Raw genomic sequence first — 23512 nt, forward strand, 5'->3', positions numbered from 1 at the left:
TACTGCAGTCCTGTATTCAGTCTCCTGTATTCGGTTTGGGAGCCGAAGCGGAACTATTCTCTGCGTGCTGTGTTTCTGCACGGGACTGATTATACAGCGGCTCTGAGGCTGTGTGCTGTATGGTGACCTTCTCCCTCCGGTTACTGCAGCTTCTGTTAAATTAGAGTTACACACTAATAATAATAATTATACAGAACTCGGGCTGGGATTATTAATATGGCTCTGCAGAGGATCTGGGCGAATAGCGGCGGGTTATTCAGGTGAGTTATAAACACACAGCCGGCCTGTTAGCGTGGTTAGCTTAGCACCGCTAACAGCAGTAAGAGGGCAGTTAAACAGCGAGGCAAGCTAACTACTAACTGACTGACTGACTAACTACCTAAATAACTACCTAACTGATTGACTGACTCACTGACTACCTAAATCCCTACCTAAGTTACTAAGTGACTAACCTACTGACTGCTTGACTGACTAACTAACCTAATGACTAACTGACTGACCAACTCACTGACTGACTGACTAACTAACTAATCTAATGGCTGACTGACTGACTGACTAACAAACCTACTGACTGACTAACTGCGTACCTAACTAACTGACTGACTGGCTAACTAACTAATCTACTGGCTGACTGACTGACTGACTAACAAACCTACTGACTGACTGACTGACTAACTAATCTACTGACTGCTTTCCTGACTAACTAACTAATCTACTGACTGCTTTCCTGACTAACTAACAAACCTACTGACTGACTGCTTGACTGACTAACTAACCTACTGACTAACTAACCTACTGACTAACTAACCTACTGACTGGCTGGCTGACTAACTGACTGAATGGCTGACTAACTAACCTACTGACTCACTGACTGACTAACCGACTGACTAACTAACCTTATGACTGACTGGCTGACTAACTGACTGAATGGCTGACTAACTAACCTACTGACTCACTGACTGACTGACTAACCTACTGACTGACTAACCTAACCTAACCTACTGACCGACTGGCTGGCTGACTGACTAACTAACTGACTGACTAACTAATCTACTGACTAACTGGCTGACTAAACTACTGACTAACTGACTGACTAACTAACCTACTGACTGACTGACTGACTAACTAACCTTCTGACTGACTAACTAACCTAATCTACTGACCAACTGGCTGACTGTCTGACTAACTAACCTACTGAATAACTGACTGACTAACTAACCTACTTACTGACTGACTTACTTACCTACTGGCTGACTGACTGACTAACTGACTTACTGACCGACTGGCTGACTGACTGACTTACTTACCTACTGGCTGACTAACTAACCTACTGACTGACTGACTAATTAACTGACTGACTAACCTACTGATTAATTGACTGAACAACTTACTGACTAACTACTAAATAACCTACTGACTGACGTACTGACTAACTGCAGGTAACTGAGAATTATAAATAACTGTTTTACCTTGTGCTACCATTACTATATTATACTATATTATTATTATACCATATTTTATTACTATGCTATTTTATGCTATATACTAATAATAACTTATTGTCCAGCTAACATTGACCAGGCAGCACACTTTACTTCTTTACTTTTATTTTATGTAATTTATTATACTGTATTTTTACTTTAATGTACTCTTTTTACTTGTTTTACTTGTGTTAACCTTTCCTTTTTTAACCTTTCCCGTTTTATTGTGTGATCTGCTTTCTCGTTTATTATTTTATCAGAGGTGTCAGGTACAAAGTACAAATGCTTTGTTACCTTACATAAGAAAAAAAAAATATTTATACATTACTGGAGTATTTATTTTCAGACAACTTTCTATTCATTAGGTCTTTTAGAAAAATGTGTTTTGTGAAGGGGGTGTAGTGCATTATGACATTTTATGAAGTGTTTTCTTTTGGAAGAAACAGTTTCAGTCCTTGTTTCTCTGAATACAAATTTTTAACTGTGTTTATTTTCTGTCTCAGGTGTCTTCAGGAAGTCGTCTCCCAGAGGTGTTTAGTTGCTGCTTCCTCGTTCCACATCACACACACTCAGTCCAACTCCAACAGAACCTCTGTAGCTCGCTGTGGACGGCAGAAATATGAGCGGATGTATCCGGTTCTGCTGGTGCGTCCGGACGGGTCCACCATTAACATCAAATACAAGGAGCCTAAACGAATAGTGATGGTAAGAAAACCACGCCATACATCTTCCAACATCAGGGTCTGACTTTAAAAATGCAATTCTGAAAGAATGGTCAAACATTCCCATTAACACACTCCTAAACCTTGTGGAAAGCCTTCCCAGAATGTATAAGTAATATAATACAGGAAATGGACAAATCCTGCACCTAACAGCTGGGGTTATGCATAGGGCTCAGCCAGGATCTACTACTCACTCAACTAACAACAATAGCAAAACCACCACAATCTGATACTGGCTCGACAAGAATCCAGAAGCACAGCCTAACACTATGTTCATGGTCCATTGCCTCAACTGCCAAGTAACAGACCTACCAAAAAATAACCTATGAGCAAACAGAATCCCTCCTTAATCTAAGCTCACTTCCTTTAACTATGGCAACAACACACTTACCTAAGCACAATCACACACAATAAATCACATTATAAGTTGCGTGAGCAGAACACAGCAACCACTACCATCTGATACTGGCTCGACAAGAATCCAGAAGCATAGCGAACTATGTTCATGGTCCGTGCCTCAACTGCCAAGTACTCAGACGTCTACAAAAACTCATGAGACAAATTATTACAAGAGCAGGACCACACCAATCCCCTTCATCCAAACTCTAACACAAACTTCAGTGCAAGCTCTTCTCAGGGGTCATCAGGCAGGCACCTTCCTTCGTCAGTGTTTCGCTGAATTAGGCAGAATATAGATATATTCTGGTGTGTACTCTGTATCACTATCGTTTAAAATTTTTTTAACACACGTTTTTCCCACCAGATGCCGGTAGATATCAGCACTCTCTCAGAGGAGGAGAGGAAGGCCCGGATGAAGAAGAGGGGTCCTAAAAAGACGAAGAAAGTGGAACAGGAAGTATTTGAAGATGAATTTAAAGTAGATGACTACAGCAAGTTCTGGAAGAAAACGTGATTGGACTGAAAGTATTTATACTGTTTCACATGTACAGAGCTTTTACATGGCTGTCATTTTTGTTTATCATCATGTTAATAAAAGTTTTTGAAATCTGTGTGACTGTGGATCTCTTTCTTTGACCTCAGTTAGATACCTGGCTAAAGGTGTGTTGGAACCACGTATAAACATTTTGCAGGATAGTATATGACTATAAATATATAAACATTTGTCATATGACTTAAATATCTTCCAATGCTGCATATAGATATGCTGCAACATGACAAAGGTTTGCATTTGATACATTTTAAAATGATTTTTATTGATTGTCTAGATTGTCTGGCTTATAAACAGTTCTAAACAGACATGGATAGAAAGTCTTTTATGAAAACAACCAAAAATACAGAGTAATACAGAACATTTAAAGATGCAAATTACAATTTTCGTAGCTAAACGCATTAACTTTCTATAGACGTCCAAATGTAAAGACAGCTGGACATACTGTAAATGTTTTGCTCAAAATGTTAACGTGTTTGAAGTATTTTATTGTTCATAATATTATTACTGTTATTTTTCAGAGCGATAAACCATTCTCAAAGTTTGGACACCTCCTTTCATTCTATGTGTTTTCTTTCTTTTAGTCTTAAAATAAAGGTGCAACAAATGCTATTTGAACAATTTCATAAAATAACCACAAACAAATAGGTTGGATAAGTGAACAGATTGCTAAATTAATTCTGTGGAAATGCATGAATTCCAACTGTTTCTAAAAATATATCTATAGTATTCATTTTTAATTTCTACAGAATTAAAATTTTGCAATCTCTGTTCCCCTAACCTACCCATCTGTTCATGCTCATCAGTTGATTTATCATAGCTTACTTTAAAGATGGCAGCAACCAGAGAAATAGCTGAAGGTACTGTGTGTTTAAACAGTGTTTTTTTTTTTTAAATATCTATACACTTTCAAAGTTCTTAGGGCTATCAGATTTTTACCAATGTAATGTGTAGCTACTTTGAGCTTGTTAGTGGTGTAAAAATAGCAATTTTTTCCATGGGTAATGCTATGCCCCAATCAATAGCATTGTAAGCCTATTGGGAATGTTGGCTAAAAGCGCTATGCTGCATTTTTTTTTCATCGCCTGGTGATTGCTGGTTTTATCGTGACTTTTTTTTGTTTTTTGTGACTTTTTTTTTTTTGGCGGCCAAAAGTAGCCAAAAAAAACCGCACCCTCACACACTGGAATTTTCACCCGGGACCCAGCCCCAGCCCGAAAAACAATGTTACTTTTTAATGTCAAAATCACCCAATATTGTCATAACACTATCAGAAATGAATTCCCCATACCATAATTAGTCTAAATGGAGGTATTATATGTATATATACATTCACAAACAAAAAAGTTGGATTTTCATCATAGCCAATGGCGGCCATATTTGATTTGACCATTGCGGAATTTGTGGCACTATGGCGGACGAGCACCTCTGGGTTTTTTTTTTTTATGTCTAGAGACCCACTAACTCAGTTCAAGTGAGAAAGTCCCGCAACACCAAATTGCAAACGGGTCTACAGGACAGGTCCGGGATTAGTTGGTCTGAGCAGAATGTTTTTCCAGGTCATGAAAGGGGAGGAGCCAAAACGGCCTCTGTTTAAGTACAGACTTTTCCAGACCCTTTTGTAGAGTGTTGCCCTGGTGGCCAATTGTGGGATTGCACACTGCAAAACAAAAAGAAACAGAAAGCACAACAGCAACAGATACAAGCAAAGGAATTTTATGACCATGGGCCACTATAGCGGTGGGCAATATAATAATATTTTATTGTATATAGCTTACTTTTTTAAGCATATTGAGGACCATTAATTCCTAAAAGAACTTCAAATTTCATTAAATGTGCTGATGACTGATGGACTCATGGCACAGTTCTGTGCACTGAGCATCCTCACTGAACGTGCTCTCAGCTGTGTTTCCGGTTTATGCATCACCAATAAGGTGAGTTCTCAACATTTTTGATAACAGCTTCATTAATGATTGACTGGATCCATGCTCGCCTCAAAGTTCACACTCTTTTCTATAGCATTTGTAAAATGACAGCGGCACCGGAGCTGGTAACGGGCACGGCGGCCCCGGAGCCCAGTGGGAAGTTTAAACTGGAGATCCCTGATGTGGTGGTGATTGTGGTGTACTTCGTCTTTGTGCTGGCTGTGGGGATATGGGTAGGTTTATCTGTACATTGATTTATTTTTTCATTGAAATGTGTTTAGAATGGAAATGCATTCTTTTAATTAAGTTGCAATACACTATCTTCATATCTTCTTCCTTTAAAAAGTCTTCTATCAGGGCGAACCGTGGGACGGTTGGAGGATACTTCTTAGCCGGCAGATCTATGACATGGTGGCCAGTGAGTTAACTATTCTGTTTTTACTGCAGATATAATGTGTTCAGTGCTAATGCCATATTACTAATGAGTTAATATTTATTAATGCCGTAAACTGCCTCAAAAGCTTCTAGTGAAACCAGTACGTTAATTTAAGGGGACATATTATGCAAAATTACTTTTTTTTGGCATGCTTTTTTATTTTGTCCACTTGGGTCTGAACTTAAAACACTCCAAACACATTCTCTGAATGAGCTGAAAGAGTTTGGTATCAGGAATCATATGAGCTTCTAAGAGCCGTTTGGATGCTCCTCTCTTATTGTGACATCACAATAAGGAAACCTGCTTAAATCCAGCCAGGCTCCACATCTTTACCTGTCAAACCCCAACACCTGTCAAGCCCCACACCCACTAGATAAGTTGAAGAAACATCATTTCAGCCATTTTGGTTGAGTACCTCAGACAGTACAAAGCAGTATTAGCCAGCTGTATTTTAATGTGGATTAATAAAGATTTTAATATCGATATAGCCGTTGATTATTTGAAATATGAGTTTACCATATAATGACATTTGGTTATGGCTACCCAATCTTTCCAATAATACTGTATGTTACTGTATACAAGGAAGTGTTTGGTGTTTTTTTTTCACTGCTCATTTTCAGTCATTCATCAGGAAGAAAGACTTTACCACATTGATAATATCATTTCCCGGCATTTATTAGCTCCAGTTTTGATTAACTTATCTACCTATGCATGTTAAAATGCTGTTTATTAATAAATAACCTCTGCAAGCTGGCCATATTTCGTCGCTGTCCTATCAAAAAAAGCACTTATCTCCATTTTTGTCGATTTTTAGTTTACATCATAATTTAAATAGACAAACCATTCCTTACAAAATTGTGCCAAAATTTCTTGATGAACAGACCAATAGAAACTCTTCAGAAAGACCTGAAATAAACTCTTTTTACATTGACTTCCATTGAAAGTTTGCAAGGTTTTTTTCTTTTTCCTGTAAAGTTGCTGTTTTGGAAATATTGTAAGTGTTTTTCACTGGACAGCGACAATTTGCTTTACTCAGACTTTTTCACTTTTCAGTGAAAGAGATCAGACGATGAGCTTTGCAGAGAACGTGATCAGACTGTTTTTATATCTTCTGTTTCGGTAGATCGGAGCCTCTTTGATGTCCAGTAACGTGGGCAGTGGCTTGTTCATTGGATTAGCCGGGACTGGGGCAGCAGGGGGACTCGCCGTCGGGGGATTTGAGTGGAATGTAAGTCCTGAATGGTTTACAGCCCAACACCTATCAAGAGTATTACACTCATAAAATTACTTTAAATGTACTTTCATTTTAAGCATGGCAATGGTTGTGTTTTTCAGTAGTAATATTCAGCATTTACAGCTCTGGAAAATGAAGAGACCACTTTAGTTTTTTAATCAGTTTCTCTGATTTTGCTATTTATAGGTTTATGTTTGAGTAAAATGAACATTGTTGTTTTATTCTATAAACGACAGACAACATTCCTCCCAAATTCCAAATAAAAACATTCTCATTTAGAGCATTTATTTGCATAAAATGAGAAATGGCTGAAATAATAAAAAAGATGCAGAGCTTTTAAACCTCAAATAAAGAAAGCAAAGAAAACAAGTTGATACCCATAAAGTTTTAAGAGGTCAGAAATCAGTATTTGGTGGAATAACCCTGGTTTTTAATTACAGTTTTCATGCATCTTGCCATCATGCTCTTCTCCACCAGTCTTACACACTGCTTTTGGATAACTTAATGCTACTCACTCCTGGTGCAAAAATTCAAGCAGTTCAGTTTGGTTTGATGGTTTGTGATCATCCATCTTCCTCTTGATTATATTCCAGAGGTTTTCAATTTGGTAAAATAAAAAAAACATCATTTTTAAAGGGATCTCTTAGTTTTCCAGATTTATACCGTATATACTGTATTCTCCATTACAGGTTATTGTAACATTCAGCCAATGTGCAATTGCTCTTACAGCCTACAACACTGAGGCCATATAAGCCAAAAAATGATGTTTTTGTTTCACCTTTTGTTCCACAGTGAAGAAGTACAGGTGCCTAGACTAAAAGACTGCACCATTTAAGGTGGCAAAAGAAAAAACAGCTACGCTGCTTCTTTTTCTTCTAGTCCACCTTAAGTACTGCAGCTTCTACGTACAGTAATTAGTGTTCTCCATCTGCTTATTTTGATTTCCTGTTCCACCTTAAATAGTGAAGGGGTGGAATTTAAGTTGTAGAACACCTTTTTAGCTTTCCGTTATTGTTATTACACCTTTAATTCTACATCTGCACAGTTAAAGAAGCACTAAACCCCCTGACGTTTGCTGACTCCACCCTCAGCTCAAATTTGAAAAAGGCTAAAAAAAATAATGGGAGGGGTAGTTTTGGGAGGGGCACTGGGTGATGTATGGGTTTAGAGGCGGGGCATGAGGGAGAGCTGATTGGCTGAGACACAGATGGTTGGACGTCAGCAAGGGGGGTGGAATTATTGATCTTTTGACCGATCGGCATATTGTGAGTGTCTGCATACCAAAGTATATGGACACATATTCTCCATTAGTGGTCACTGTAACATTTAGCCAATGTGGCATTGTTCTTAAACCTTCAACACTAAGCCACATGGGCCACATAAACACACAAGGTAAGAAAGGTGGAGGGACTGACTATACACTGATGGTAAGCGAGAAGTAGAAGACACACCCAGTATGCAAATACTGCAGTAACAGGGGCCTGTAGGAAAGTTTGCACTGCCTAAGCATAAGGTATGCACATTTATAACCTATAACAATCCGGTCAGTGGCCAGTAATATTAGTTGTGGGCGTGGTCGAGCCGGGTCATACCTTGTATAAACCCAAATAAATTACACTGTGGCTACAGGAAATAGGACATTATTGTAAAAAGCCAAAATATATGAATTTAAAGCCATTTTTTTTTAGTTTACACTGCAATACCGTACTTTAAAGGCTGTAAACAGTATATTTCTTGTATTTCATATTTTCCTTTTTTTATCCATGCTAGGCAGCCTGGGTCCTCATTGCCTTAGGCTGGATCTTCGTGCCCGTCTACATTTCTGCTGGAGTGGTCACCATGCCCGAATACCTGAGGAAGAGGTTTGGAGGCCAGCGCATCAGAATCTACATGAGTGTGCTGTCCCTCATTCTCTACATCTTCACCAAGATATCAGTAAGAACCTTTTAACCACTAAACCACTAAACCACAGCTAAAGACCCAAAACTGTTGCTTTTTTCCATTTTGTTTTGCAAAAATGGTCTTAATTTTGTCTCTGTGTGATATTAAAATGACGTAATTGTAATTAACAGTGTTTTCACACTAGCTTTTTTGCAGTACGCTTGTGAAAGCTGCTTTTGAGCCTGAAATCGGTAAAAAGTGACAATCCCAGGTCTTCTTAAAATCAGTAGTCTGGGGTTGGCTTCAGGTGGAAGCTATCCTCTCCCAGTGCCATGTGTAGGGTCGTGTGATTAGTTAATTTTGTAATGTAACGCTTTAGCTTATCATGTTACTTCCTTTTCCGCCAGTTTATAATACTAAATACCAAATAAATCCATAGTTTAATTGAACAGGAGCGAGGGTATAAATAAACTCACTTTTGTGGAGTAAGTGCGTGTACTGACAGTAAAAAAACAGTCATCTTGCACTGCCGTACAGAGATATTAATATTCTTATTCAGACCAAAAGTGCTTTTCCTTGCATCTTGAGCATTTTAATCCAAAAAAAAAAAAAAGGCTGAAAAGTGATGCATAGGATCAGGGGCAGATCTAGAAAAATATTTATGGGCTGGCAAGAGGGATGCAGGAATTTTTGAGGGGTGGCAACATACGGAAGACGTATATATACGGCAGTAACTAAGTAGCTGACATCATAGGACCTAGCAAACAATACATTATAGTTAGCAAAATAAGATTTTCCATGCTCAAAATTAGCATTGCAACTATACTAGCATCAATCTATCATTATAATTTATTTTGTTATAATTTACTACAGTCTGACAACAGGGATTTGCTCTTGTAAAAGTCAAATTGCCCATAACAACTTTTCTTTTAATTCTAGGGTGGCAGCAGGGGTGGCAAGGCTTTCCTTTAGGGTGGCAGTTGCCCCCCCCATGCCACCCCAGTATGTTCGCATGTGTAAAAAACAAACCAGAGACCATGAGCTCCTCCTCCAGGTTGCGGACTCATTTATTCGGCACAAGTTTGAGCGTGAAAACGCTAAAAGATACCCTGAATAAATTGTTGATATGTGTTTTAAGACTTACTAATTTATTTTGCTCTTTCCAGACAGATATTTTTTCTGGAGCTTTATTTATTCAGGAGTCGCTGGGATGGGATCTGTACGTCTCCACTGTAGTGCTGCTCGTAGTCACAGCACTTTATACTATAGCTGGTAATTAATCACACATACACTGATAGTGAGAAACAAATACATACTGTAATACACTTTTATTATACCATCAGAGGATTTACAAAACACTGAATAGTTGCCAGATTTTAGTTTTTTTTTTTTATTATTTATACCAATATATTTAAAATGCCTGAGCTTTGTGTTGAAGATAATACACTAATTACTGTTGTGTTACAGGTGGGCTGACGGCGGTGATCTACACTGATGCGTTACAGACTGTCATTATGGTAGTTGGAGCCTTCGTTCTCATGTTTATAGGTACATTTCTTTTAATATTTATAATTAAACATCTAGGGTTTAGAATCTAGGCTGTTCTAACCAGGTTTAAATCATATTGTTTAGAAACTGGCATGCCACATTTCATGGGATAGAAACTACGTATGGACAATTCTAACCAGATGTTGCCAGTCAGGATCATTACCACCCACTGAACTGTTCACTGTGGGTGATAATACCAGCTGTGGATGGAGAAATATTAAATACCCCCCCCACACACACAACTTTAGAAATGGAACATCTCATCACCCATCTACACCCACTAACAAACCTCACTAATTCTCCCATAATTCACCTGGCCTTGCCATGAGCACACTGGCCAGAGTTCAACTTACACAGATGTGTGTGGGCGTTCTCCACACTGCAAAAAAACAGATTCTTAGCAAGTGAAATAATCTAATTTCAAGGCAATAAATCCTATTTTTTTCTCTAATAAGTTTTTGTTTGTCTTATTAAACATTGCGTAAGTGTAAAATGATTTGGCTTTTTTTTTTATGAACAATGATTTTAAACAGTTTTACGTAGAATTTTCACCTCATTAAAAGTAATTTGTACTCAAAATAAGCACAAAACCTCACTGGTCAAGTATTTAAGAGTTTTGTGTTAACTTTTAAGTCTTACTTCACTCATTTTAAGACATTGCGATTGTTTATTTTAATAAATCTTACGAAGAAAAAATTGTTGTACCCAATTGGCAGATTTGTGTGCTTAAAATAAGCATACAAGTCTACATTTACATATGTATTTTTTGTCTAGTTTTTTGCCAATTAATTTCTTTCAGTACAGCTAACCACTGGGGTAACACTTCGTAATAAGCAATTTACATGCTGCTGTCCCATGACTTTTGGCATCTCAGTGTATTTTTGTAGAATGAATGCTGTAAATGGTCAAATACAGTATTTTAATAATAAAAAAACAGCATTGGAGATTTCTAATTTTATACATGGCCAGTAAGCCACACTTTTATTCATGTAGTTTTTTTTTAACAGTGGTCTCTGTGTATTATTTTCCTCTGGCAGCTTTTGATAAAGTGGGCTGGTATGAGGGTCTTCTGGAGCAGTATCCTAAATCTGTGCCGGCTATCACTGTTCCTAACACCACCTGCCACCTGCCTCGACCCGACGCCTTCCACATTTTCCGGGACCCGGTGACGGGAGACCTGCCCTGGCCGGGGCTGCTCTTCGGACTCACCGTGTTGGCAACATGGGTGTGGTGCACTGACCAGGTAATCCAATCCACCCATTTCTTACATATATTAACATATAAATAAAACGCTGTAAAGGCTGCTTTCTTATTTTATAATTGTATTAATGACTTTATTCACCTGTTCGAACCCTAATTCTTCTCTTCTCTGCTGAAACTGAGACTTAAAGCTGCTGTTTCCATGTGGGTCAGCCAGACGTCTTCCTGTAGCAGTTTTTTTTCTCCAGTTACCAAGAGTCTTTTCTGAAGGTGTAGGAAACAGTACTCACCGCTCTCTGGCTTCATCTGTAATTTCTCTAAAGAAAAGAAAATACTTTAAATCAATTTTTTTAAAAGCTTAGTTTAAGACCACTTCTGTTTCTGAATCAGTTTCTCTGATTTTGCTATTTATCGGTTTATTATTGAGTAAAATGAACATTGTTGTTTTATTATATAAACTACAGACAACATTTCTCCCAAATTCCTAATAAAAATGTTGTCATTTAGAGCTTTTATTTGCAGAAAATGAGAAATGGCTGAAATATCAAAAAAAAAAAAAGATGCAGAGCTTTCAGACCTTAAATAATGCAAAGAAAACAAGTTCATATTCATAAAGTTTTAAGAGTTCAGAAATCAATATTTGGTGAAATAATCCTGTTTTTAATCACAGTTTTCATGCATCTTGGCATCATGTTCTCCTCCACCAGTCTTACACACTGCTTTTGGATCTTTATGCTTGCTATGCTATGCTATGCTTTTTTTCCAGAGCTGTATATATTTACACTAACAGTGAACTAACATACCTTTACCTTTTGCTGCTGCTGCTCTTCTGCATCCTGCAGGTGATAGTGCAGCGCTCGCTGTCAGCCAAGAACCTGTCTCACGCTAAAGGAGGCTCAGTGCTGGGAGGCTACCTGAAGATCCTTCCCATGTTCTTCATCGTCATGCCAGGAATGATCAGCAGAGCACTGTACCCAGGCATGTCTATAAACTTCAAACTATACAGTCTACTAGTGCATCTCAAAAAGTTCAGTTGACAGCTTATCGAGATGTGGATTTCATTTTCCAGCAGGACTTTTGGCACACTGCTCACACTGCCAAAAGTACCAATTGGTCTTATATAATATTCTATTTTTTTTTTCTTATATAATATTCAATTACAGAAATAAACACTTAATAGGGGTGGGCGATATGGCCCTAAAATAATATCAAGATATTTCATGGTATTTTCGCGATAATGATTGTCTTGGTGATATGACAAAACACTATTTCCTGAATTAAAAAATACATATTTTAAGAGTACACTAGTGCAACAAAATGAAAGCTACATTTTAATATTGCATATGGTATGATATGGTACGCCCCTAACTGAGATATTAAAAAAATACAAGAATTTTATCAGATTTGTAACAGAAGTCAATGATCCAGAATGTCATGATACTTATTATACTAATAATGCACTTCAATTATCTCTATATATCCAGGATTAAAGTAAAATAAATGATACTGGACAGATATAATCTGTCTCTAGTAGATATATAATGGAAAATGAGAACAGTGTGAATTTTTCTTTTGCTAAAAACAGCAAAAAAGTAGAACCCTGATGTGATAATTAGAGGTGGGTGATATGGAACAATATTTCAGGGTATAATATCGTTCACCATAGTCAAGAATGATATGATATGGCACACCCCTAGAGATTAAAATAGATCACTCTGTTTGTAATGCATCTATATAATATATATGAGTTTCACATTTTGAACTGAATTACTGAAATAAAGTAACTGTAAATGAGTGTATTATAAAAAATATTCGCCTGTTTGTGTGTGTGTGTGTGTGTTTGATTGTATGGTACAGATGAGGTGGGTTGTGTTGATCCTAAGGAGTGTTTAAGGATCTGTAAAGCTGCTGTCGGCTGTTCCAACATCGCCTACCCTAAACTGGTGGTGGAGCTCATGCCAGTAGGTACGGCTGCTTTGTGTTATTGTGTTGTTTTATTGTACTTGATTGAGTTTAGTTCAATTTTTTTATTTAGTATCTCTAATAAAGCTGCACAATATATTTTGTTTCAGCATCAACATTGAAATGTTCACAAAAAGTACAATATCATGTACAATCTTAAATATTTTGAAGCATCCAATTTACAAGGCCAATTACCCAACCCACTCATTAGGACTCATTATCACTAGTGATGCCCCAACACCAGGAGTGTGAAGACTAGCACACGCCTCCTTTAATACATGTGAATTCAGACTCCGCCTCTTTTGAACTGCTGCTAATGTAGCATTGCCAAGTAGCATCACAGCGCTACAATCAGAGGAAAGCACAGCGATACATCAGCTCACAGACGCAGCCTTGTGCTAATCTACATCACCCTAGGAGTGATGAGGGGAAAGAGCGCCATCTACTGTACCCAACCAGAGAGAGCAAGACAAATTGTGCTCTCTCAGGGCTCTGGCAGCTGATGGCAAACTGCATGATCTGGATTCAAACCAGCGATCTCTTAAAAGGTTCAATCTGTCGTGTGTTCTGGATGGTCTTATTTTAATATAACCTTTTTAATGTTCTGGTAACGTTATTGCAATGTCACTTGTGTCAGTGTTTAAATTTTTTGTTTTGGGAATGGTACTGTTACTTCCCATTAAGTTCATCATAACGTATTTAAGTATGCTATAAATATACTAACTGATGTATGTACTTACTTAAAATATATTAAAAGTACATTAATACTATGCTTTCATCAAGTGTTTGAAAGTAAACTTTGATCATACTTTTTAAAAAGTGCAATAAAGTGTTTAAAAAAAAAAGGGACTACTATGAAGTACACTTTTAGTTAAATGTATACTTAATAATATACTTCTACAATACTTACAGGAATGCGAGGGCTAATGATAGCAGTAATGATGGCAGCTCTGATGTCCTCCCTCACCTCCATATTTAACAGCAGCAGCACCCTCTTCACCATGGATATCTGGCAACGTATAAGACGCCAGGCTTCAGAGAGGGAGCTGATGGTCGTGGGCAGGTAGGGAAACACTTTTACACTGTGTTAAACAGAATCCAAAAATGTGAAACTCATATATTACATACATTATGGCTTACATCCAATGAAAACCCAAAAATCAGTGTCTCAGAAAATGTTAATATTATATAAGACCAATTGGTACTTTTGGCAGTGTGGGCAGTGTGCCAAATCCTGCTGGACAATGAAATCTGCATCTCTATAAAAGTTGTCAGTAGCAGAGGGAAGCATGAAGTGCTTTTATTAAGATTTTGTGGGAAAACAAAACTGCACTGACTTTAGACTTGATAATAAAACACAGTGGATCAACACCAGCAGATGTTGCACATGTCTCTCCAAACCATCACTGATCATCAGTAACTTTTACATTTCATTTGTAAATGAAGGGAGCAGAGTCTGGAGGAAGAGTGAAGAGACACACAGTCCAAACTGCTTGAGGTCTAGTGTGAAGTTTCCACCAATCAGTGATGGTTTAAGGAGATGCCGATTTCATTTTCCAGCAGGATTTGGCACACTGCCCACACTGCAAAAAGTACCAGTAGTTCTTATATAATATTCTAATTTTCTGAGACACTGATGTTTGGGTTTTCATTGGCTGTAAGTCATAATTATTAATAATAAAAGAAATAAACACATTTAAAATAGATCACTTTGTGTGTAATACAATAATATAATATATGAGTTTCAGATTTTGAACTGAATTACTGAAATAAAGTAACTTTCCAATCATATCCACTTTTTTGAAATGTACTAGTATATACAATATTACACTGTATTATTGTTTAACAATTTACATGTTTTACATAGTCTTATACATATGAAAGAACAACACTACCTGCGGAGGAGTAGTTTGGGAGAGGCACTGGGTGATGTATGGGTTTAGGGGCGGGGCAGAATGGAGAGCTACCAAAGTACACAGACACATCATCCTCACCTACAGCACAGTTGAACCTGTGAGGATGCTGCAGAGCTGGAAATAATGGCAATAAAAGTGTTTTTTATACTTAGGAAATGTTCATAATAAATTTAAGCAGGACTGATGTACACATTTTAGATATTAATGAACAATAATATGGTTTAGGGTTTAGTGCCACTTTTAAAACAGCAGTATCCCGTATTGCCTCAGGAAAGGAGTGTTAATGACCACATTAACATTAGTCACATTACATGAACACAGCCAGCAGTTAGCCATTAACGGCTAACAGTTAGGTATTAGCATATTAGCAAGCGTACACTCCAGCCTGCTCTGTTGTTATTGGCATCCCCTCTTTCAGACTTCAGGTTAATGCAGTGCTGTGGACCGTAGCAAGTCTAGCACACTGTTTTTCACAGAGTTGGACTGAGAGCAGGGATTGTTGGTGATTTCTCAGTTCTTAATTTTAGATTTAGGTTTACTGGTATAATCTATGGCCCAGTCCCATTTCACCCCTAAGTCTTACCCCTCTGTGCACATCTAGGTGGGATGAACTGATCATTTTTAGGCTGGAGGATAGATTTTTCAATGGCACACTCAAAATAGAGGGTTTAAAATGATAATACCAACTATATTACCAAAGCTAAATGTTTACTTTCAGTGTTTTATGGCCATTTTCTTCCTAACAAGCAAAAAAACTAGTAATTCTAGCTAATTCGCACCACCTACCCCCTTTCTGAAGGCATACAATGGCCTACAGTTAACTAGTTAAGCAGCAGCAGTTAGGTTGCTGAACTTTAGCGCTTCACTGCTAAAGCTAGCTATATCTATATCAGGTGCTTGAAGCATTGTCCCAGTTCTTAGGGGAAGGATTGTACCCCTTCCTCTATCCAAGGGATGTTGGGAAACAGACATGTAGAAATTATGGATGAATGTTTTTGATAAACAAATACAATATATGATATTGGTCCTTGAAGAATTATCTTGATATTATTATATACAGTCAGTGATGCCAGTAACGCATTACTTAGTAATCTGACTATTTTTTTTTAATGCATTACTAATTTCAATCCAATAATCATATTCATATAAGTTACTTATCCAAATCAATTTGCGTTATTTTTTTTCCCTAGTATAAAGATATTGTAGCGTATGGCTGGACATGTTAAAAAAGATGGAGAAAGATGTTTACAGTTGTGGCATTGCTGGAACTGTCCACGCCAACTACCCACGCAAAAATAACAACAGGCTAGCGAGCTAACAAGCTAACTGGCTAAAACTAGCACTCGGGGTGAACACACACACACAAACACACACACACACACACAAGCTTCCAATAAAGTGAGTTTTGGCAAAACTGTTATGTTGAGGCAGCAGGGATGTATGTGTGTGTGTTCTGGTGTTTGGGAGCCTTGGTTATGTGCATAGCCTCACAGTGCTTGGTTTGGTCTCGAGGAATTAAAAGTACAACAAAAGCTAAATAACTGATAAATGTTTTACTCTATTTTATGTATCACATTATCACATTTATTATATTTTTCTTTAGAAAACAATAAATGTTGTAAAATCATGTATGAACTGTATGTCACTATATTTGGTCAATTTTCTGGAATATTTATTTCCTATTGTTTTTTAGATTGTATATGGAAACAAAAAAAAGTATATAATGTGTGCATAAAGTGTGTGTGTGTGTGGGGGGGGGGTTGTGTGTATTGGCAGCTGCTGTGAAAGTAACTAATAAAGTAACTTAACAAAAAACTTTTTAAAAAATCAAGTAATCCATAAAGTAACTAAGTTACCTTTTAAAGGAGTAATCAGTAATCAGATTCCTTAAAGTAACTATGCCATCTCTGTATACAGTGTATATAATTATAGCTGTAAATAGTAAATTATGACATACTCAGCTGAGGATGCTTCCTAATGTATTATCATATATAATTTATAAAGTAACATATATAGAAAAATTAAAGTCTGTTCTGATCTACATCTGAAGGGTGTTCATTTTACTGCTGGTGGTGTTGAGCATCTTATGGATTCCCATCATCCAGTCAGCCAACAGTGGGCAGCTGTTCGACTACATTCAGGCCATTACCAGCTTCCTGGCTCCTCCCATCACTGCAGTCTTCATTATGGCCATCTTCTGGAGTCGAATGAATGAACAGGTACGTAGGTTTCAGTTTATCTAATAATTTTACTTTATTCTAATTTGCTCTGTCATAATGGAGGGCAGCACTTGCTTATGTGGACATTCCTTATGCTTATAGTTAATTTACATCAGTCAAAGTCAAAGTCAAAGTGGTTTTTATTGTCATTTCAGCTAAACAAAACAACGTTCCTCCAGGGACCATGGTGCACATAAACACAGTGTAGACAGAACAATAGTGCAACAGTACAAAAGTGCAGACAGACAATACAACACCATACAGACAAAGAATAATAAATAACAAGACAGTGTGCAAATTATGCAGTGTGCAAAAAAGACCAGGTGAGGTAGTAATTACTCTATTACACAGTGTGCAATAGAGTCCAGTGAGGTAGTAGGGTTTTTAGTGCTTTCCATTTTCTGGGGTAAGTGGGGTAAGAGTGTGTGTGCATGTACAGAAAAACCATCAGTTCAGTCTCTGCAGTTGAGGAGTCTGATGGCTTGGGGGTAGAAGCTGTTGCAGAATCTGGTCGTGCTGGACCGGATGCTGCGGTACCTTCTTCCCGAAGGCAGGAGGGAGAACAGTTCGTGTGAGGGATGAGTGGGGTCATTCACAATGCTGGTTGCTTTGCGGATGCTGCGGGTGGTGTAAATGTCCGTGATGGAGGGGAGAGAGACGCCGATGATCCTCTCAGCTGTCCTCACAATACGCTGGAGGGTCTTGCGGTCAGAGACGGTGCAGGTCCCAAACCAGGCAGTGATGCAGCTGCTCAGGATGCTCTCAATGGTCCCTCTATAGAAGAGTGTGAGGATGGGTGGAGGGAGACGGGCCTTTCTCAGCTTCCGGAGGAAGTAGAGACGCTGCTGGGCTTTCTTGGCTGTAGAGCTGGTGTTCAGGGTCCAGGTGAGGTTATCTGCTAAGTGGACACCAAGGAACTTGGTGCTCTTAACAATCTCCACAGAGGACCCGTCGATGTTGAGTGGAGAGTGGGTGTGTTGTGCTCTCCTGAAGTCAACAACCATTTCCTTTGTCTTGTCCACATTCAGGTGAAGGTTGTTGACTGTACACCAGTCTGTCAGCCGCTGGACCTCCTCTCTGTATGCTGACTCGTCGCCTTTGCTGATTAGACCCAGCACGGTTGTATCATCGGCAAACTTGATAAAGCTGTTAGAACTGTGTTTTGCAGCACAGTCATGAGTCAGCAGGGTGAACAGCAGAGGACTCAGGACATTGCCCTGGGGGGCCCCCGTGTTCAGTGTGATGGTGCTGGAGGTGCTGCCCCCGAACCGGACTGACTGGGGTCTCCCCGTCAGAAAGTCCAGGATCCAGTTGCAGAGGGGGGTGTTGAGGCCGAGCGAGCTTAGCTTCCTGATGAGGTTCTGTGGGATGATTGTGTTGAATGCTGAACTGAAGTCTATAAACAGCATTCTGACGTAAGTGTCCTTCTTCTCCAGGTGGGTGAGGGAGAGATGAAGGGTGGTGGTGATGGCATCGTCCGTGGAGCGATTGGGACGATACGCAAACTGCAGGGGGTCCAGTGAAGAGGGCAGTTGTGTCTTGATGTTCCTCATGACTAGCCTCTCGAAGCACTTCATGATGATGGGTGTAAGTGCAACGGGACGGTAGTCATTGAGGCAGGACACTGTGGACTTCTTCGGCACGGGGACGATGGTGGTGGACTTGAGGCACGTTGGGACAGTGGCGCTGCACAGGGAGATGTTGAAGATGTCCGTGAGAACATCTGTCAGCTGGTCTGCGCACTCCCTGAGCACTCTGCCGGGGATGTTGTCTGGTCCTGCAGCTTTTTGTGGGTTGACTCTGCGCAGAGTGTTCCTCAAACAGTCCGTCTGGGTGTTTGTTTTGCAGATCGCTGATAGTCCGATAGAGTTCACACAGAGCCTCTTTAGCATTAGCACCAATGCTAGCGCTGGGTGGAATGTAGACAGCAGCTATTAGCACGGCGGAGAACTCCTGTACTAAATAAAAAGGTCTGCACTTGACTATCAGGAACTCCACCAGCGGAGAGCAGTGTTTGGCGACAGTCACAGCGTTGTTACACCATTCCGTGTTGATGTAAACACACACGCCTCCACCGCGGGTCTTCCCGGATAGAGCCGCTCTTCTATCGGCTCTGAACGCGGTTAGCCCGGCTAGCTGAATGGCGCTATCCGGAATGTTGTCATTAAGCCACGATTCCACAAAAAACAAAACACAGCAGTCTCTGAACTCACGCTGGGTAGTTCGCTGGAGTCGGATGTAGTCCAGTTTATTGTCAAGGGAACAGACGTTTGCAAGAAAGAGCGATGGTATAGCCGGCCGGCTAGGACTAGCCTTTAGCCTCGCGCGGATCCCGGCTCTCTTTCCGCGCTTCCGCTTACGCTCGCACCGCTTGCGATGGCACTTCCGCTGGGCTCCGGCGTCAGGAAACACCGCGGGCTGGCGGCCTGGGTCTCTTAGCAGGCTAAGCTCAAGTAGCGTCTGCAGAACCTCGTCCGGTAGCGTGTTTTCTGGCTGGTTTCTCCACTGTAGCAGGGTCTGGCGGTGGTAGAACATGTGCACGGGTGTTCCGATGCACATATTTGCAGGAAATAAACGGAAAAAACGACAAATAGTAACACAAAAGCACCATTTAACGGACCCGGAGCGGCCGCTGCGTGTTAACGCGCCGCCATCTTGGGTACTACAGTACTACTGTACTACAAACTACAGTGTTAAATAACTGTAGTTTGTTTTGTTTCCATATGTTCATATCTCTCTTAAAACCCAGAAAAAAGATAGATACCGTATTTTTTTACACTGAATTCTACCAATCAGGTATTAAGGAGCAGTAAAGCCACTCCTCTAAAGTACAGAGAAGGGTGAGTTTTCAGTGAAGTTTCTCCAGCACTAAGGCTGGGTGCAGCAGCAGCAGCATTAGCATTAGCCGCTAACTTCAGTGCTAGCACTTTCACCATTCAGAGGCGAGTATATTGGACTGTAGTCTGTGTGTTTACCTTGTTAAAACAAGCTACGTGGGACAAACCGCTAGCTGATAGTGCTGTGGGTTAGCGGCTAACGCTAATGCTGCTTCACCCAGCCTTAGTGCTGGAGAAACTTTACTGAAAAGTCACCCTTAGACAGAATATTGGAAATCTAAGCTTACTGTAAATAAACAGAAGCACTTTAATCACCCAAATAAACAGTTTTCAGGAGAGAAATCTGTGTAGATTAACATCCAGCTGTCATTTGACTTTAAAAGATAATGTTTTTTTTTTTTTAAGAAGTACAGTTTAGTTTTCTTAGGCGCTTCCCTCAGCTTCACCATTAGAAAGGAAAAATGGCGACACCCTTGCTCACTTCGATGTAGGCATACTTACTAGTGTCACTTAATGCAGCAGTTGGAAAAGAGGCGGAGTCTGACTTCACATGTATCGGAGGAGGCATGTGCTAGTCTTCACCGTCCTTGTGTTGAAGCATCACTAGTGATGAGGGATATATAGCTGAGTAACAATTGAATAGGTGGGGCAATTAGCCAAATAAAATGGGAGAAAATGGGAGAACGTTGCAAAAGAACAACAGTAGATTACCTTCTTCTTTACATTGTTTCTCTGGGTGAAACATCACCATTGTGATTGTGTTAATAATGTTTTTTAATCAGGGTTTAATGTTTGCCTCCGCAGGGTGCGTTCTGGGGTCTGATGGTGGGTCTGGTTATAGGGTTTATTAGAATGGTGATGGAGTTTGCCTACGGCACCCCCTCCTGTGGGGAGGAGGACCTGCGGCCTGCTCTGCTGAAGGACGTGCACTACCTCTACTTTGCCCTCATACTGCTGGCCCTGACTGGCTTAGTCATTACTGGAGTGAGCCTCTGCACCGCCCCCATTCCTGACCAGCATGTAAGAATCTCTCTCTATCTCTCTGTACACATGTTTCACTACACCCCAAGTCCATGCTAAGTGCAGCTCAGCCACTGACCTAGTCTTAGAGTTTCTGTAAAAAAGGCCAAAATCACCGGAGATCCTATTTAAATCTATAGTTACTTACACACAGAGGTGGGTAGTCCAAGTCCAGAAAGTAAAAATCTTTTACCTTGTGTAAACAGAACTGCTTTAAACATAAACCTACCTATCTCAATTGTACTTGGCTGGTGGTGTTGTTCCTCCATAGACAGATTCTAATCATTTGTTTCTTAGCTCTGAATTACTGGGTAAAGTATATAGCTAACACTGATGTGTTATTCGCACAAATAACACAGGAATGAGCTGCCATGCTGTTCTTAGCGCTGTTATTTAGCTCCTAACTGACAAGACGTTGTCGCTGCCCGGCTTCAGCTCTCTGCCTGTGGGCTGTCCCGAGCTGAGGTGGGCGGGGCCATGAATACTAATTCACGGGTTGATGTAGACACTGTGATTTTCCTGATCGACTCGTTTTTCTGAGGCTTTTCTTTTACTAGCTAATGCAGACAGTGGAGGTTGAGGAAGAGTTTCATCATGTGCAGAATCATAAACAACTCCGAGAGACCTACTGTATTTCACAAACAACAAGAACAAGTGATTTTTGCAGAAGCAGACCTTTAAGGATCTGTCACTACTAATGCATTTTGACAGTGATCCGTGTTTTAAATAAATTTTGTGTATTGTAAAAATGGAATATAATATTTTTAAATATTGGAATATAATATTTTGTTCAGTGTATATTTATTACACTATTATACTGACTGTAATATTGTTATATTACACTGATATTTATGCTCTCACTTTACACACACAGCTTGTTCGTCTAACTTGGTGGACGAGACACAGCAGGAAGCAGCGTATAGATCTGGAGGATCCATGGGCGACCACACCTTCAGAACAAAGCTCCTCCCAGGCCAGCAGTGAGTCAGAGCCGGAGCGGGAGAGGCCGGCGTGCTGGAGGCGTGTGGGAATGTGGCTGTGTGGGCTGACCGAAGCGCCCCGGCCGAAGCTCAGCCCGGAGGAACAGCAGGCTCTGGAGAAGAAGCTGACCAGCATCGAGGAGCACCACATCTGGAAGAACGTTTGCAATATAAACGCCCTCTTTCTGCTCACCGTTAACGTCTTTCTGTGGGGGTACTTTGCTTGAGAATAGAAGACATTGGAAAGACAGTCTTGTGCAAAAAAAAAAGTTTGAGCACCTTTTGGCCAAATGCCACACAGTGTCTTTTTTATGAAAAATGAAAAATGAGTTGAGAGTCATGGGGGAGTTAATCTAACAACCCTCATTCTTAAATAAAAAAACAGAGTTAAAATTCATCTCCCTACAGCAGGGGTCGGCAATTAAGTTTGGCTGCGGGCCAGATCTTTTCTAAGCCATTACGTGGTGGGCCACAAAAAAAAAATGTGTTTTGTAAAATTAAGTGAAATAGGATGGAGTGCTACAGACTAGTAGCTCTCCAGCCCAGAGGGTTGTTGAACCCAATTGCAGAACAGTTGATCTCAAAGCAGGTAAACCCAAGAAGTAAGGAGAAAAATTGTAGAACCTGTGTCGTCAGGGTCGTGGTCCGATACACTACTCCGGCTAGTGAATTGAGACACGGCCAGGAAAAAAAACGCCCTTATAAGGAGATAGGGAGCCCAAGAACATGCAGAAAAATTACTCGACAGAGAGACAGGGGAGGAATATAAACAAAAGCTCACCAGAGAAGCATTTTATTTATTCATTTATTTTTTCATTATCGCTCATTATAGTTCAAACAACTTTACAGACCAACTTTATCTGGCCTGCGGGCCTCCTATAGCTGACCCCTGCCCTACAGTGTATTATCCCACTAAACAAAGAGACGTTGAAACGACGTCTTTTCTAGGTCATTTTTGCACGTCCAATTTTGGTCTCCTGAAGGTGCAGACTGTGACGCCAGACGACGTCTTTTTTCTGACGTCTTCTGCACGTCCAGTATTGACGTCCCCCAGACCTCCGGATAAGGGCTAATTCTAGTTTAAATTAAGTCGTTGTGGACGTCTTTTCTACGTGAAATTTACATGTATACGTTTTTATAGACCAACTACTTTGAGGCTCCCTGCATAACTGTAGTGCCATTTCAGACGGTGGCAACTGTTC

The 23512-nt window shown here is 39.8% G+C and overlaps 2 protein-coding genes across 2 annotated transcripts; both read left to right on the forward strand.

Moving 5' to 3' along the window:
* Window positions 1–71: 71 nt before the first annotated feature.
* On the forward strand, window positions 72–3213 carry mrpl55 (mitochondrial ribosomal protein L55). Its single transcript, XM_007235284.4, has 3 exons — window positions 72–260; window positions 1985–2186; window positions 2967–3213. Exons 1-3 carry the CDS (start codon window positions 217–219, stop codon window positions 3114–3116), a joined length of 396 nt encoding a protein of 131 aa, XP_007235346.1. The 5' UTR covers window positions 72–216; the 3' UTR covers window positions 3117–3213.
* A 1944-nt stretch (window positions 3214–5157) lies between these two features.
* On the forward strand, window positions 5158–23212 carry slc5a9 (solute carrier family 5 member 9). Its single transcript, XM_049486054.1, has 13 exons — window positions 5158–5310; window positions 5424–5495; window positions 6637–6741; window positions 8518–8682; window positions 9795–9900; window positions 10096–10176; window positions 11214–11419; window positions 12219–12354; window positions 13234–13341; window positions 14251–14401; window positions 17305–17473; window positions 21115–21330; window positions 22205–23212. The coding sequence occupies exons 1-13, from the start codon at window positions 5182–5184 to the stop codon at window positions 22535–22537; spliced, it is 1977 nt and encodes a 658-aa protein (XP_049342011.1). The 5' UTR covers window positions 5158–5181; the 3' UTR covers window positions 22538–23212.
* Window positions 23213–23512: the final 300 nt, after the last annotated feature.

The sequence above is a fragment of the Astyanax mexicanus genome, chromosome 12, assembly GCF_023375975.1.
Source record: "Astyanax mexicanus isolate ESR-SI-001 chromosome 12, AstMex3_surface, whole genome shotgun sequence".
In the NCBI taxonomy this organism is placed as follows: domain Eukaryota; kingdom Metazoa; phylum Chordata; class Actinopteri; order Characiformes; family Acestrorhamphidae; genus Astyanax; species Astyanax mexicanus.

Bases quoted from the DNA above. Each gene is read 5' to 3' on its own strand.
- mrpl55 (XM_007235284.4), top strand. From the start codon at position 217: ATGGCTCTGCAGAGGATCTGGGCGAATAGCGGCGGGTTATTCAG. The intron at 261-1,984 runs GTGAGTTATAAA...TTTCTGTCTCAG, and splicing joins AATAGCGGCGGGTTATTCAG to GTGTCTTCAGGAAGTCGTCT. The intron at 2,187-2,966 runs GTAAGAAAACCA...TTTTCCCACCAG, and splicing joins AGCCTAAACGAATAGTGATG to ATGCCGGTAGATATCAGCAC.
- slc5a9 (XM_049486054.1), top strand. From the start codon at position 5,182: ATGACAGCGGCACCGGAGCTGGTAACGGGCACGGCGGCCCCGGAGCCC. The intron at 11,420-12,218 runs GTAATCCAATCC...TGCATCCTGCAG, and splicing joins GGGTGTGGTGCACTGACCAG to GTGATAGTGCAGCGCTCGCT. The intron at 17,474-21,114 runs GTACGTAGGTTT...TTGCCTCCGCAG, and splicing joins GGAGTCGAATGAATGAACAG to GGTGCGTTCTGGGGTCTGAT.